Source organism: Anser brachyrhynchus (assembly GCF_964034855.1).
Source record: "Anser brachyrhynchus genome assembly, chromosome: 13".
In the NCBI taxonomy this organism is placed as follows: domain Eukaryota; kingdom Metazoa; phylum Chordata; class Aves; order Anseriformes; family Anatidae; genus Anser; species Anser brachyrhynchus.
Genome location: NC_137708.1, coordinates 8,052,458 through 8,069,245, shown reverse-complemented (window position 1 = coordinate 8,069,245; position 16,788 = coordinate 8,052,458). Strand labels below are relative to the sequence as shown.

Here is a 16,788-nt window from a genome sequence, read left to right as displayed (position 1 = left end):
CACACAGGGTCGCTTGACCCATTCTCCAGTCTCAGGGGGCACCCATCAGCTGTGCTCCCTGGCGGAATGAACTGGTTGTCTGAAAGCCCTGTCTGTCCCTGGAACTCTGGAACAGTTACACTGGGTCAGTTGTAGTTTTAAGCGTTCTGTGATTGACTTTTTCAGAGCAAAAAGGGAAATTAAGCATTTTCTGCTCCAGACAAGTGCAAACACCTAGAGAAGATCATGTACCAAGCCTGTAGCTACCGGGAGTGACACTGCTGAAAACGATCTTAATAGCGCTCTCATTTCCTGCATGCCAGCATTGCTTGTTTGGGATATCAGTGCCATAGCAAGTCCTGGGTAAACAAGATGATTGTTTCTGCTGGATGATCTTAAGGCACTCCTGTCTGCTCAAAATACTTTTTCAAGGAAATGACTGTTTTGTTTTGTCTTTAAGAGTCAGGAATGGGAAATGACGTGAACACTTAACTATTTTTCCCGGTGTTCTAAGAGGAAGCATATTCAGTGTCTCAGGTCTTATTTCCAAAGGCATTCTGTGTTTTCAACAACCTTATTAAATAAGCCTCAAGGTACCAGAGGTACGTGTGCATATATATGTACGTATAGGCATCAGAAAACGTTACAAGCCTTGTTTATCCTTGTATATCCACATAGTAAAAACTTCCTAGTGTCTCCCTATGACTACGCTGTTACATGAGTTGATCCATTCCTCCTTACCATTGTGAACTGAAGCTGTTCTCAGGTCTTGTTTTTCCAATGCTGGAATAAATTTGTGATTTGGCAGTGCTCTGTAATCTCTCTGAAACAGAAAAGACAAATTCACACTTTTTCACGCTCGTGCTGCCCAAGCACCAGTTTTAGCTACAGCTGCTAAGTTACACCGTGCATTTAATCTTTATCTGTGTAGTGCTCCTTGCTCGACCTTGAAAAAGAAATGTTCCAGTGTTTTAGGTTTTTTTTAGTTGCTGATAACTCTTTGTTACTGATTTCTTTGGTCAAGGTGGTTTTTTTTTGAAACCAATTGCTTCTCTTTAACTTCCTTGAAAGGCACCCTGGCAATACAGGTCCCCGTTGTCCTGTGGTCTCACTTTTGAAGTCTTGTGTGTGCACTGTCCAGGAGTGAGAATGCTGCTGGTGTCGAGACGCGGTTATGACGATGCTGGGATTCCAGGTGAGGGGGTTCTCCTGTACTTCTGCAAGTGCTTGACAAGCGCTGGCCTGCGACTGGCACTTCAGGGACATGGGGAAAAAGGCATTTAGGACTATGGCTGAATTGAGTCCTGCTCCCGTTGCCCACAGACAAACGTATGTGTATTAATATACTACAGCCAGGATAGTAAGTCAGTTTTATCTCCCTAAAATCTGTTCAGGAAGAGGCGGCTAAACCACCTCATGAAACTCAGAATTAACAGTGTAGATACTTAAGAACAAAAGCAAAACTACAAGAAGGCAGCTCTACAGTGGCAGGAAAACACTTTGACCCAAACAAGATCTGTGTTTGTAACTGGAAGAGAGCATTGTCTGTAGCACGGGCCCTGGAACACCGAGTTCTCAAACCAGTTAATAACACTTTCTTTTTTTTTTTTTTGAAATGTTAATGTTTGACTGTCTCTTTATCATCCGATGCCGATAGATGACACAACCCCAGTTCTTCTGGGAATCAAGTTAAAGTAACATTTTTATTGCCCTTTAAAGACTTAGTGCATTATATGTAAGAAAAAATAGTGATAAATAATAATAAAAAAGTTTAAACTAAACAGTCATGTGCATGGTTTCTTTGCGCTTCCATGCATAAACAGAAAAGTGACACACAACACCCAGACAGTGGGAAGGCTTAATTTCAAAACTGTTTTTTTATAGACTTATAAAGATTTGTGTGTATGAGCCAAATACAGCAATAATGGGTCCTCAGTAGGAATCAGATTTGTAGAAATAAGATTTTACAACTAAACAGCTCTACAATGAAATGTTAAATGAAGGGAAATACTTGTTATGTGAACCCTACCTGTTCACTTAGAATATAAAACTTAACTTTGAGCAGGCAAAAAAAAAACCTGCTGCAAAAGCCATCTACTGCCTTAGCTGTAAGGGATGGTGGTGGGAAAGTGTGGACAAACGCCTTCGCTGCTATACTTGGTTTGGTCTCTAAAGTAGAAAAGAATGCTGAGTTTTGTAGTAGTGTGCAGGGTCAGTTTAACTTCTGTTAATGCCACTTAGTGCACATGTCGCAGGCATCCCTAAGAAATGAAAGGATCTGATTACAGAACTTGTTTTTATTGTCTACAGTTGTGATACAAAACAGTTGTTGAAGAAATTATTTCCCCAGGTATGAAAATGAGCACTCAGTGATATATTTGTAATGATGAAGTAAGGAATTTGAGAATTACTTCTTCACCTAAATTTAATGGTTTATTTCATAGTTTCACTGATGAATTTTTTCATTTTCTTCAATGATTAGCCATGACTCTCACCCTTCTTCTGGTATGTATACAGAAGTGTTAGGCACCAGCCTCAGCATATACAACCACAAACCAAATAAATGTTTTACATAAGACAGTTTGCTTTTATAGTGATCACACACTAATGTGAACATAGACTAAAAATAACAAATGTTGCTTTAATAAGGATTTTTTACAGTAGGTGTAAATATAAAAGTTTTTCAAATTATTTTCACAGGTATCACTGAACATTTCATAGCTGTCTGTTACAGAAGCACCTAAAAGTGCTTTGAGTCTTTCATTTATTATACATAGTTAAAATATATTACACTTCTGAAGGTATCTTAAATCACTGAACAGTTTTGCTAGCATCTTGATGAGCCAAATGGGAATAAAAGGCAGTCCACATTCATGATGTGAATATACAGTAAGGTGTTTGACATCCTATTAAGTCATTGCTCATGTTCTCAAAATAACCATGGTGATGAGACCTGAAAGACAAGAATTAAGAACTAGACGTTTTAATTTCACTGAATAAAACATTCAAAATAGAGATAAGACAGTTATCCTGTCACTGGCCAAGAAAAAAAACGGGTAAAAATGCATATGTGCAAGCAGAATGAATTTATATACATCCATCACTTAAATACCAGAAGTGTTGCTCCAAATTTTGATGCAGATAAAAATTAGCATATAAACTTACACTCAAGCGCTATCTAATAACTAAACTTCAAAGAAGCTATAACCATTCCAAACGATTACCAAACTCACAGCTGGAAATCTTAATACTGAGATTTTGACTTGGCTAAGTATAACACTAGCACACAAACCCCCAGTTCTGATGTGGGCTAGCTAAGGGTAGTGTAATTTAAATGCCGAATCATCAGTAAGACAGATTAGCTGAAAGCTCCAAGCCATTTTTTATTCTGCTCTGTGGACAATAACATCGTTGTCTAAAACTAGTCTTTGATCAGTCTGCATAGGGAGCTTTCTGCAGACTTTGTTGTGACCTTTAAAAGGAGAAGGAAAAGAGGAATTGCTCTGACGGAGGTAAAAAAAATAAAAAGAAGAAGCAGAAGCTCCAGGGATGAAAGCAAAAAAATACAGGGTTAATAAACTACTCATGCCACACTGAAGAGTTCACTTTAATTACGTGCTGATACAGGGGAAAAAAGTACAAGTCTGCAAGTTCTTATCCATAAGTTTATATAGTACAAGGTAAAGAGGCATATGGAAAAACATAAGGGCTCCTGGAATCCCACTCTCATGTAACATCAAAATAGTAATTTATCAGTTCTTAGGCCATCTTATTTTCTTTCAGGCTTGGAAGATGTTAGTATAATAGTTCTTCACAGCAGAGATCTTAGCTAAAGTCTAGAGATCTCACTACAGACAAAGAAATTGCTGAGAGTATTTTGTTATCCTGCCACTACGTACTGATTTAACTTTATAAAGACATTAAAGATAAAAGTATGAAAAAACAGAGTTGTAACGCTGCCTTCCATTAGATAAGCATTTTATCCATTAAAGAGGAATTATAGTTCAGCTGTTTGTTAAGGTCTGCACTACCTTCGGCAATCACTACCACCAGTACTGCTGCAGGCCCTAATTTGGATCATCTGAATCACTGCCGAAGTAACAGGCTTCTGGAAGGTGCTACAGCACAGCCCGTACCATGTGTATATGCATTTTCAGGTGAGAAAGGGTTTAACTCATTTCTGTAAAGCAAATTCTCAAATGTCATATGGCCCAGTTGTCACGGCATAAACCTTTTTCAATTAAATGCTAAACAATCCAATTGTACTTCATTGTGGAAGAAAGTAGTTTCATCTTCTTAAGGGCAATCAACCTGTGTTCTAGATGAGCAAGCGTGCTATACACAACACTTCCTGAGTATTAACAGCACTGCTACCGAAGGATCAAGATGCACAGGGACTTCATAATGCATCTATAAGCAGGTAAGTTGTTGCAAATGGTTTAATACTATAGTTAGCAACAGCAGAAATTTGAACGTTTCTCAAAGCTAGAGGTAAAAATAAAGCAAGGATTACTGCAAGATCCCAATCTGAAAATACATTACCATCAGCTCAGATAGAGATGTAGGCTTCTGGTTAGCAACGGGTGAGTTTTAAAACCTTTTCAGCAGACTGACTCTCAGAAGTCAGTCATTAAACTGAGTGTGCGCATTAACCACCACGAATTTGCATCATTTCTTATCACTACCTCACCTCTAGCTATCAGTTTGAAGCTGCCTAGCTCCTTTCCTTTAAATCCTCATTTCTGCCACGTAGTGGGACAGGAGAACTGAGCTTAGTGTGACTGCTCTTCAAATCTGAAATAGTTACAGAAAAAGTCAAATTAAATGTGCAACTTATCTATGCTTGCTAATTGAGGAGGAAGTTAGCAATCTGGAAGAGCTGTGGACGGCAGTTATCTCTTAGCAAGTGTTTATAACAATTTATTTCTAAACATTTTAACTGCTTATCAAGAGGGTAGTGAATGGAGCCTTTCAGAACAGCTCATCTGGGTTGAAGAGAGAAATAAAATCAGAAGAGTTCTAAGTTCTGCAGTAGAGTAACTATTTCAATACAAGAGAAAGAAACAACAGCACATTCCATTTAATTTTGTTGGCAGATGATTATAGGTGTTAGTAATTTGGCCAGTCACCAAATGAAGGTAAAATCAGCATGTAGGGGCCTGTATAATATTGAGTAAAATCTGGTCTAAAATAGTTACAATTACCACTTTCCCCGATACCACTATGGCTGTAACTTAAAATATAAGTGGGGCTGCAACAGAAAACGGATGCGGTGCTTTGTCTCCATTAAGTTTCCTGAAGCCACTGACAAACACAGGAGCAGTTTCTCGAATCACAGAAGTTGCAATAAAATACTTAACAAAATCCAAAATACTCACCTAAAACATAAGCAGCAACTAACTTTTGATTCACACTTAAATGGAGGTAGAGAGGCACCAGGGATTCCATTTCCCCCAATGTAGGTAGCATTAGTGCTGCAATACACACTATTCCCAGGAAGACTGTTAGTAAACTAGGTCCCGACGAGGCAGTTCTGTTTTCTGAAACACAAAATAGTACCGCTGGTAAGGAATATCTACCGCATATAAGTGTTAAATATTCTGCAGAAGTGTTTGCAGTACATCAGAGCTGCGCTATCTCAAAATTTTCTTTTTCCCTCTAGAGTTTGGAGGGGATGGAAAACAACTCTTAAACCCGCTTTCCTATGCCTTCTGCATTTTGCAGTGAAGAAGGCTGCTCCGTGTTCCAAAGCTGATGCTGGAACTTGTTTTCACATGACTTTCCAAACCCCTCCCTTCTGGAGGAACAGAGCCTGCCAGGCTCAGTAGCTATATATACACACACACTCATGACAGTTAGATGTTCCAGCAATGCTGGAGGTTTCACCATGCATCCTGACTCCTGACACTGATATGTTCCCTCAGCGATTAACAGTCAATTGGGAAAGAACACCTAGAGGAGGTGCACAGGCAGATAACTCTGCTTACACCTCCAGAACAAAACTTGGCTCCAGCAAGAACACAAACTGTTCGGCCAGAGGAGTTTCTCTTATTTCTTTTAGAGGAAGATTCAAGGGCTGCACCTGCCAGAACAAGCTTATGTGCCACAGATGAGCAGCATTTCAAATTTGCTGTAGAAACTGAGAGAGTGAACTGCCATGGCAGTCTAGTATCACTTGAACAAGGAAATGCAAACTATAGACTAAATTGTCCTTTGTGCTCTTTACTGTGCTGCAGATTAATAGCTGGAACCTACTCAAAGACACACTGCATAGTTGTTTTTTTAAAGAGCTGTTAATGTGTTAGTTGAATATTTCTAACCAAATTCTTCAGACCCATTAGGAATTAGCAAGTGTTTTATCAAAGTTTTCTATCCTCACAGTGACTAGCAGTGTGTGTCCCATTTTAATTCTAATGATCTATTATTTCCAGGTTGCAGGTTATAGGCAAAGACTCTACTTGCTCTGTTTATTATTTTTCTGTACGCAAGCAATATAATTTAGCTAACAATGTTTTAAAGCAGTGAAATAGCATTTGGATTAAGACCAGTATCAGATTGTTCAGGATGGTTAAAACCCTCTGTACTGAAACAACTGTCATAGTAACATTTTGTTCTGTGAGCCCTGAGAACTTGTAGGTTTAGTTGAACCACGTATCCTCCTACTATCCATCTTGAGGATTTTTTTAGTGTAAGGTATTTCACCAGCCAACAAACTATGTATAAATGCTGAAATGGTTTTATAACAGGAGGAACACTCTCAAGCAAGTTAATCCATTTTCTGGAAATTATTTTTGTTCTTGTCATGAAAAAGAAAGCAGCAACAAGATTACACTATAAGTCAGTAGACTGTCAAGTCAAGAATCCAATCAGATTCATTTCCAGTAAACCTTAATAATTTTTATCTCTCTCCCTACTACTTCGATTTAGCTGTTTGGTCCAGGCTTTGCCCAAGACTGTTGATTTACTTCCTCATATATGAAATGAGGCATTCCCAGCTAGCAATTTTGATTTTTTTGTACTTTTCAGACAAAGGAGACAGCACAAAACAAGGAGCACTTTAGAAGATGTTTTGGCAGTATTTCCTGCTCATCAGGAAATGGAGGATTAAGGGTTTGGAACAAAATCAGAAGGGGCAAGTGTTCTGAAAGAGACCAAGGAAAAAAGTAACTGATCCTTTTGCAGATAAATTCCCATTGGCAGTAACAGAACTGCTGCACCAGAAGAATATAGAGGGTACTCTCCAAGGTACAATAACCAAAGTCGGAGCAGAAAAAAGTCATGATTAATCGAGACAGCACAAGCAGTACTGCCATAGTTTAGTTCTTGAGTGCTATCGTCCCTCAGTGATTAATTCTTTATTTATTTGTAAGACTGATTTTTTATTTTTGAAGTTTATTTTCATCTAGTCTTTCTAGTCACTTGAGCTATTCCAAATTGACTCAGAGGACAGGAGGGGTAAAAGATTTCAACTACCTGGTTGACACAAAGTCTGCTCAAAAAAGACACTTTCAGCCAGGTGTTCTTTTATTCGCTTTTCCTCCTCTTCCTTTTGTTGTGGTGGTTCCTTTGCAGATGGAAGTAGAGTAGCAATAATCTCCTTCCTCCCTAGTGCTTTCCTCTGGCTCTGCTCAGACACTTGCAGACGAAATTTATCTATCACACCATAGTGAGCAGCCCGAACATCTCTGTGACGAATCACACTGCAGAGGAAAACAACGTTTTCAAACAGAGGAACTAGTTTGTCTAGTCTATGTCTCCTGTGGAATTACGTCCAACAACCCCAACATTTCCCCTTTCTTCCCCCCCACACAGTTCAGATCCCCATTCCATCCTCCATCACACAATGTTCTTGAAGATTTGGTCTTGCCTTCTCTCTCCCCTCCCTACGTTCATTGCACTATGACAGGGTATTCTGGTTCCTAAATAGATACTCCAATTGGCTCGCAAAAAAGAATAGTTAATTCTTTATCTAAGAACACACTTTTGCCTCAATCTGGCACCTATCTGCCAATCTTCATGAAACATTCATTATTTCAAAGATGCTTCGGAACTTTTAGCAGAACTGTTTGATGCTGGCAAGTGATTTCTAAAAGGTATAAGGGGAGCTGGGGCGGACAAGGAAGAAAAGAAAAGTAGGAGTGCTGAACACTTGGACAGACAAGGTGATGGCAAAAGTCTAGCTTTTTGAGGAAAGCAGGCTCGAAGCTTTAAAATTATACTTTCCCAGATGCTACACTCATTGTCTCTGTGGATGAGAGTCAGCTAGCTGTAAAGGGATTTTCAAAATCAGGAACCCACTGATTTAGAGCATCTACCTGCAGTCAGAATTACAGCTATGTATCTACGTAAACATTTCTCACCTGTGTTTCAGTAAGCATGTTTGGATACAGAGACAGATAGAGCTCTGTGCTGTCAGAGCCTTGTCTGTCAATCTAGTAACTACCTTGAGAATATTTTGCAGCACTGAAATGCTGTAGATACTTCACTAGCTAGCAAGAGCTAGGCCAGGTTCATCTACCCAAGCTGCAATCACAACATAGCCTGCAGTGTAGGCACACACCGAGTCATACCTGGAGAGTCCGGGTTTTCCTTTATCAACTTTGATACTGTCCAGCAACCACTCTGAACCTGTTTTGAACAGGTTGACCAAGATGGCTTCGATAGTAAGGCAGGGTGATAGTTGTTAATTGCTTCTAGTTTTACATTATTTCATGGGAAAAAAATCGTGCAAGGCCTATAAAAGGCAGTTTTAAAATAACACTGATCAAAGTCAACACAGAACTCTGCACACTGTTCTGCTCACCTGCCTCCTCTCTGCATTTATGATTCATTATGAAAATCCATATTTAGCACTAAAAAACTAGAACATGCAAGTTTTTAAGTCGTATCAGCTCTTAAGGGTTAATACAGATTTTAAGTGTTTTTCCAAAGTGGAGGACCTTTTTTTTTTTTTTTTTTTTTTGGTGAAAGGCTATTCTAAATTTCTAAGATAATAATAGCTAACCTGGAAAAAATACCTATTTGTAAGTGATGTGACTTCAAGAAGGTTGCCATCTCCTGAGGGGAAAAAGTGATTTTCTCCTTAGTAATATAGGATAGTGCTCTTAAAATTGCTTCAAAAAAGATCTTTGTGATAACATACGTGATTAAAATGCTGCAAAAAAACAGATTCTTGTTTCAGACTTAAGTTAAAGGAGTTGTATCACCTGAAGTGATCTACGATCACAAACAGAGAAAGTGCTAATACTTGATATCTGGTTTGAACAGTCTATTTAACAAGGAAACAGAAACTACGTCATCCTAAGCTAGAAAGGTACAGGAATGTTTGTGGTATTACATCACTTCAGAAGCTAAAAGTGTGCTTATGACAGGCTTTCAGGAAGCTGAGTGTTGGCTGGGCAACTGCCTTCACTGAAACAAAAGGTTTTTTCCCCTGATAATCCTAATTCATCCAACTCTGAGCATATCAGAACAGCAGATTCAGCTCCATTTCTTTGGGACTTCCTTCTTAATTTTCTCTCTCCTCTTAGTATCATAGTACCAATTAACCTAAACAGAATCTTTATGTAACACTGTGCTATGAGAACATGCATCTGCTGCCAAGCAAAGAGATGTTTTCTGCAGACCCTTATAAACAGATACATTCTCCTGTTTCTTTTTAGAGACCATTGCATAATTAGAAGCTCTGTAGAATATCTGTTTATCTGGCAAATGGCCATACTTACATAGTACTGCTCATATCTTGGAAGTAAACACTGCCCTTAGACAACAACCAACGGAATGAGATGGGTTTCCTGCCACACAAAAACTCCCTTGGAAACATGGATACACCTTATTTTTCTTTATTTAATAGAAGACATTTAAGATGAACAAATGTCATCAAGATTGTGTGTCTACTAAAGACTAGAGTAGTTTACAGACGGACACGTTGGTATATTAACTTTGTTCCATTTTTAGGATTATTGCCCCTACCCATTTAAACTTTTTGGTTCCATATTTTAAATACCCTTTCTATTTGGTGAGTCCTTGGAATTTTCCAAATCACACCTAAGGAAACCAGCCTACAGGAAAGAGCCATTCCCCGAGCACATTATTATTTATTTGACAAAAGACAAATCATTCAATAGCAGGGTTTTTGTTTATGGACATTAATTGACCAGAGGGTCCTGGTGTTTTACAGTTGACAAATTTCTAGTCAGAAAGCTCAGTCTACTCTTTTAGGCATGTCATCCTTTCTTCAGCTGTACCTATACATCAGCACAGAAATAACATGGCAAATAGATGATGAAAGAAGTTGGGCTATTCTAGCTTATATAACTACTGCTTCCTCCACTTTGAATTATAGCAGCCTACAGGCCCTACACAATATTGTGGTGACTTAGCCAGGGTTCATCTTTCCTCTGTTACTGGGTTGGGACCTGAATGGAGAAACAAGTAAAGGGGAGGGAAGAGGAGAACAGAGGAAGAAAGAACAAGAGGTGGTCAGGGTGAAAGGTAGGTAAAAGTACCTTTATTAAATATGTCCCAGGAAAGTGTGTTCAGTAGAACTTCATACATTTTCATTTTGCAAATCTGCAAACAAATATTTCTCACAAAGAAATCCCAACCCTGGGGGTCTTGGTTTTCTTGTTAGAACTAACACAAAAGTACTCAGAGGAGGCTCGTATTACTCTCACTGATGGTTTAAACAGTATACTACAGGATGCATTTACTAGCATTTTATTTATGCTTAAAGACAAAATTAAAGAAGGGAGCATCTCCAAATTGTTACTTCTGTCCTACAGTAAAAGGATAGCAAAGATGGGGTGGCCAAAAGAATACAAGAGATTAGGAAAACATAATATTTATAGAATTTAATTTATACTATGCATGCTGTCACTTACTACCTCTTAAAATAATAAAAGAAATTAAGGTAATCAAATATCCTACTCTTAGGAAAAAACAAAAACACTTTTACTTACATATCAACACAGCACTGAGGCTTCACTGTACCAGCAGCATCAGCCACCACATATTTATTTGGAGTTGTACAAAGAACTGCAAAGAAAAGAACAGCAGTGGTAACAAGTCATGAATTATTATCTCATTAATTTCATCAACAGATACATGTAAAGACACAAGTTTGGTTTTGCCACAAATATAATGTTACATGAATTAAAACTGGACTTTTCAAGATCACCAACTAATCCTTAAGTAGAACTTAACCTAAGAAACCCACCTTTGAATTTTAAGGCAAACTCATAGGGGTTATATAGAGTCAACACCTGCTTGTGTGTTGACTGGTCATCTGCATAAAATATAAGTTCTGTAGGAAAAACAAAAACAGGAAGATTTCCTTCCACTAACTCTGGTTGTCTTCTTTGTTGCTGCATTGGCACTGAATCCTCCTTGCTGCTTCTTGTGTTCTTATGATTTTTGTATCTTCGGGGACTTCAGTTTTTGAATCGTTTAAGAATTCCAAAGCATTTTGGCAATTCTGAAGGAAAAAAGGGGAAAAAAAGAGAAAAAAAAAAAGATTATTTCCATGAATCTATACTAAACTGAGACAGACAACAAACGTGTAAAAATGAAAAACTTGATGCTTGGTTATGTATCTACCTATACTTAAATTCTTTAAAAACATGGAAATATTAAAAAAAAAAAGAATCAGATGTATACCTATTTAACAAACTGCTATAAAATAAATGGATAAGCACTTCTTCAGTGAATAACAGATTCTGGGGTCCCAGTCTATGCCTAGTGTTGCTTATAACGGACAAACATTTGCAACGCAAACCAAACAACAAAAAAATAAATGCCGTTCTTGCCTTGGATAACTAACATTTGAGAAAAGAGCAGAAATGAGGAAACACAGAGGTGTAAGGCAGCAGCAGTCACTGTTTGGGCAAGGATCTCACTGCAGTGGTGACCTACTCAAAACGTTCCTGGATGAGGCACAGCCACTTAGGTATCTGCTCGCATAGGCACTGAGGTATGTCAAACCCTACAGATTCAGAACAAAGGAATGGGGAACATCTTCATGCTTTGTTTAAACTCAGGTCTTGTTATGCTTGCATGGTAGTTACTGGCAATGAACTGAAAAATAACTGGGATGATTAACACCAAACAGACTTTGGATTTACTATTGGGTTAAAAAACAAGAAACGTTTTCCACCACCACTGTCTCTAAACAAAGCATAACCACCATAATTCTCCTTCTACCATCCCCACAGTTTTGTTTTATTTTGAGTGGCATTCCAGAACTAAAACCAGAACCTATGACCTGATCAAGCAACAATCCCAAATGCAATTCATAAAATAAAATTAAGGCCAGATTCCTCAGTGTGCATGTCACTGACTTTACACTCTACAGACAAAACCAAGTGAAATAGCTACATATATATTTTCCCCAAGGATGTCACATTTTACTGTACCTCCTATAGGTTAGTTATCAAACTGAAGGTGTCATTTGAGGCTTAACTTTATTCTACAGTAGAAAACATCAGAAGAACAGAAAGTTCCCACTGACTTATTAGCTATAATTTCCACTTCCAATGAAGCTTTATAAAACATCCATTTAAACTGTTCTCCAGACTAATAATCTGATCTCGTTGCAACATAAGACATTTAGTTTTTGAGATTTCTAGCGGCGAATCGCCTTAGCATTAAGAACAAACAAAAAATAAATGCTTATTTTCCACATTCTAAATATCATGCTGTTCACGCTGCCAAACACCAGATACATGCTTCATACTTGAAACATGACACAAATTTAGTTGTTTACTAGAACATTACCTAGACTATTTTAGTAGTCCCTGTCAAATCTTCAGACTTACAGGTTGTGATTCTTATTCACAAACTAAGCTTCTCAATCTCTTTATTTTTTAAAATAACAACTCATCCTTGGAGAACTTAAATTTATGGTTCTTACTGGAAAGTCCTTCCCCCAGATCAGCTTCTTTTCAGAGCAGAGGTTTATTTCCACTTCACTGAAACGCTACTAATAATATTCTGAAAACAAATCCCCAATGATAGTGTTCCAAGTTGATGTTCTGCTACCTTATTAAGAAGGGTCTAGAAAAAGAAATAGATCTGTAAGTAGCCGTTTGAGTTCTACAGTGCTTTTGGAATTTTGGTAAATCTGTTTTGTTTCAGAAGAATTAATGAATTCTAAAATCACTTTGTGCAGCAATTGTAAGTATTATTTATTGAACAATTTTATGTACTGTTGCAAAGTGAGATTCACTGCTCCATTCAAATATATGAAGACTATACAAAGATGTAACATGAAAAAAGCTGCCAAATCATAGGCACACAAAATCATTTCTTCTTTCTCATAGGCAGAAGAAAAAATAAATTTACTGGAATTAGCTCAATGCAATATACAGTAAGAACATGCAAGAACCACTGGTTCTCATGCTGCATAAATGCTATATAACAGAAATATAGGCCATCTTCTGAAATTAACTTTTTTTTTTCCCTAACAAGTGTTTTAAACTACTCTACAACCAATATCAAACTACTACTAGATATTCTAACATGACTAGATTTAATCAAATACAGACGGTTATTTGTAATCATTAATGCAATTTTGATGCTTTAAGGTTTTTTTTTTGGTTTTTTTTTGTTTTGTTTTGTTTTTTTTTTGTTTTTTAACATTGCACAGGTTTCATTCTGATTCCTGGTATCACACCACAACTCTAGTTTCTTCAGTTCAGCCAACAGCAAGAGTTCAGGTGTCCAAAACCCCACAAATCACAATGTTAGCAGAACAGTGGATCAGTAAGCCTACCAGCAGTCTTGTTTTTCTTACATATCTATTGATAACACAGTGCACAAACCTACCAGGAATCCACAAACTTGTAGGCTGAAAGCCACCAATCTGAAGAGAATATATCCCATTATTGCTTCCTTTTCTTATTTAACTTGGCTGGACAAGAAGTCGCCACTCCAAACTGGCAGAAGTAAAACCTGGCAAACCCAGGTCTATGGTAGGTACATTTGCTGACACAGCAGTGTCATTCAGGATGTAAATTTCTAGGTTTCTAAGCAAGCAACAAACATCCTTTCTGAGAGAATTATTTTGGCTTAGAAGTCACCTTGCTGGGGTACCTCACCAAGTAATGTCAGTAAAATATTCTTCCCAAAGACTGCATTATAACTTGTACAGACACTGGGGAGATCCAATGATTTAGTATTAGCAATAGCGCATCTTTCACACAGCACTCATCAATGAGAAGCTGTAAAGATTTTTTTTTTTTTTTACAGAGAACGTCTGTAATCAGAACTTCTTTACGTAGTTCAAACCCAAAGAAGCACTCCTCAAAAATGTTCAGAATAAAGCTACACAGCTGGCTCCCTCTGGCACGCCAGCCAGTTCATGTAAAAGAAACTTGTCCCTCACTGTTCTAGGGGTGCACTGCACGCAGAATTCTTTTGTTCAGTCAGTGGTCACCATAATTACTTCAGAACTTAAAGGGAAGCACAAACAATTCTTTACAAAACTGAGACCTGTGGTCTTAATCTGTGACCATCTGTGCAGATGGACTTGTGGTACCACCAATGAAATTCCACGCAGCCGCAGTAATCTGTCAAATGCAATGCTCATTACAGGACAGGGGCTGAAGTGTAACACCTGAATAACGCCAGATTGCTTTCCAACACCCTTTGAAGCCCAGACAAACCGCTTCCACTGATATTTTCTTCAGCTCAGTAAGGATCTTTTCTCCCTTTTCCTCCCTGAAGTTACTAAATATATAATGCTTGTGTCACAATAGCACAGATCTGCCAGCATTTCCTGTGAAATCCCTTTCTTCATAAATTTAACCTGACAGAAAAAAAAAAACCACCATGAAGTGAAACGTAACTTCTCTTTAGGCTCAGAAATAACACCAGCTCTGATTTGTTTTTATTTAACAAGTATCTGCTGAACAAATAAATCAAGTGGGGAAATTTTTTGTTCCACTTTAACTTCCTACAGCGTCAGCACCATGGCTTCCCAGTACATACGTATGTATACATACATACATATATGTGTATATATAGTTATTTCTGTCAAATAACTTGACAGAATATCATCTGGTAAACACTATTCAGAAGGTAACCTCTTTACAGTCAGTCTCCACATTGTCTTATTAAAAATGTGTACTTACAGTGTAATCTATGTTTGTTCTCTCTCATAATCTATCCCCTGAATCCACACAAAAAGCCTTTCTACACTGCATAAACTCAATAAATTCATGACTGAGGTACGTATGCCTTTTGAGCACACATTTACAAAATAAGCCATGAAGTCTTCTTCAAAATTCCTCCCTATGCCAAGCAGAGCAATTATCTTACCTTTAAGCTACACGCAAATAGAGCATACGATCTGAAGCAGATCTATTAACATTTTGTTTCTCCAAAAGTTTTTGAAGGCCTCAAAATGCACTTACGCAATCCAATGTTTAAACTACCTGCAATTATTTGGGAGAGTCATCCAACGATTCGAGCACGGCCCCAGCAGTCAGGTCGGCTGGGTTCCATTATTGCTAGCTCCGTCACCGGCTCTATGACCTTGAGCAGTTGGTTAACCTCACCTCAATTTGCTCATCTATGAAGGCACACATTCTGCAAAGTATTTAAGTAGGCGGATAGTCACAATCGAACTGGCAGAACCACTCTGAGACTCTGCACAGCCTCGGATGAAGTACACTACTGTCCACCTCCTTACAGGGCGGTGAGAAATGTAATTGGTAACTGTCTTCAGGATGCTGTAAAATGAAGTAGTCCCAGAGCGTTACCTATTAGAACAGATGACTACAACATGCATAAATCATGCTGATACTAACAGCAAAGCTCATTAGGTCTGCATTTTTTTTCCCTTTATTTTTTTTTTCAAATGCCAAAAAGGTGATAATAACACATATGTTACTGCAGTACGGTTGTAGAGGCATGCGAAGCCAGGGAAATCTGGACTAACAGCTGTGCATTGTTTCTGATCCATCCTATCAGAAGAGTCCTACAGAAGACTTTCAAGGGCACATCTGCTCTACCCTGCATTTTCTCCCTTTCAGGCTGTGTTTAACGTACCAAACCGTTTCTTAAACATGTCCTGTGTCCATTAGCGCTAGGCGGTCGCTCTCCCTGTCTCAGACCACGTTCAAACACTCAGCCAGGACGCCAGGTTAGCTGAGCAAAACACTCCTTAAGGGCAGCACGGGCAGTAAGGCAGCCCGCTTGGACTCCTGCGGCGCACCTACGGAAGGCAGAGAAGCGAGGCCGGCTGCCCCCACTCGCTTCACCCCCCCTTCGTTAGCCGGCGAGGAGCAGCAGCGGTGCGGGCTCCCGCTGCTCTCTAACGGCCTCTCTCCGCAGCCGGCGCCCTGCCCTGCCCTGCCCTGGCGGCGGCGATAAGCAGCCGGCCCCCCGCCGGCCCTGCTCGGCCCCAGCGGCACCCCGGGGCACCTTCAGCCCAGCCCCGGCCCCGCCTCAGCCCCCGGCCCAGGGACGGCCCGGCCCGGCCCGGCCCGGCCGCCCCTCGAGGCCCTGCTGAGGGGAGCGGCGCGGCGGGGAGGCTCGGCCTGACGGGGCCGGGCAGGGGAAGGAAGAGGGTGGCTGGGGGGGGGGGGTGCTCGCTCTCCCACATCGCCCCCGGCCCGCACTCACCCCTCGGGGCCGCTGGGTGCGGGCTCCTGGCGGCGCCCCCTTTGTCCGGCCCCCCCCGGCTGCTCCCGTCCCCGCCGGTAGCGTCGTCGCTATGGCTGCCGGGATGGGGCCGGGATGGCGGCCGCCTGCCTCCCGCCGCAGCCATCGCGAGACGGCGCCGCGCCTCGCCCCGCCCCGCCGCCA

The 16,788-nt window shown here is 39.8% G+C and overlaps 1 protein-coding gene across 5 annotated transcripts; it reads right to left on the bottom strand.

Moving 5' to 3' along the window:
• Positions 1-2,393: 2,393 nt before the first annotated feature.
• On the bottom strand, positions 2,394-16,760 carry MOSPD1 (motile sperm domain containing 1). Of its 5 annotated transcripts, none has more exons than XM_080553702.1 (7): positions 16,606-16,760; positions 11,198-11,455; positions 10,941-11,016; positions 7,450-7,679; positions 5,358-5,519; positions 4,670-4,773; positions 2,394-2,932 (listed from the first exon to the last, which is right to left on the bottom strand). In XM_080553702.1, the coding sequence occupies exons 2-6, from the start codon at positions 11,349-11,351 to the stop codon at positions 4,694-4,696; spliced, it is 702 nt and encodes a 233-aa protein (XP_080409828.1). In that variant the 5' UTR covers positions 11,352-11,455; positions 16,606-16,760; the 3' UTR covers positions 2,394-2,932; positions 4,670-4,693. The 5 variants fall into 5 exon arrangements, with proteins under 5 accessions (XP_080409828.1, XP_080409830.1, XP_080409829.1 ...); XM_080553704.1 differs by having other exon boundaries at positions 7,453-7,679; positions 16,606-16,758; XM_080553703.1 differs by lacking the exon at positions 16,606-16,760 and adding an exon at positions 16,030-16,464.
• Between the last annotated feature and the right edge of the window lie 28 nt (positions 16,761-16,788).

Coding starts and splice junctions, on each gene's coding strand:
- MOSPD1 (XM_080553702.1), bottom strand. CDS start 11,351: ATGCAGCAACAAAGAAGACAACCAGAGTTAGTGGAAGGAAATCTTCCT. Junction 7,680..10,940: donor CCTCAGTGCTGTGTTGATAT/GTAAGTAAAAGT, acceptor TTTCCTCTGCAG/TGTGATTCGTCACAGAGATG. Junction 5,520..7,449: donor GACTTTGTGTCAACCAGGTA/GTTGAAATCTTT, acceptor TTTGTGTTTCAG/AAAACAGAACTGCCTCGTCG.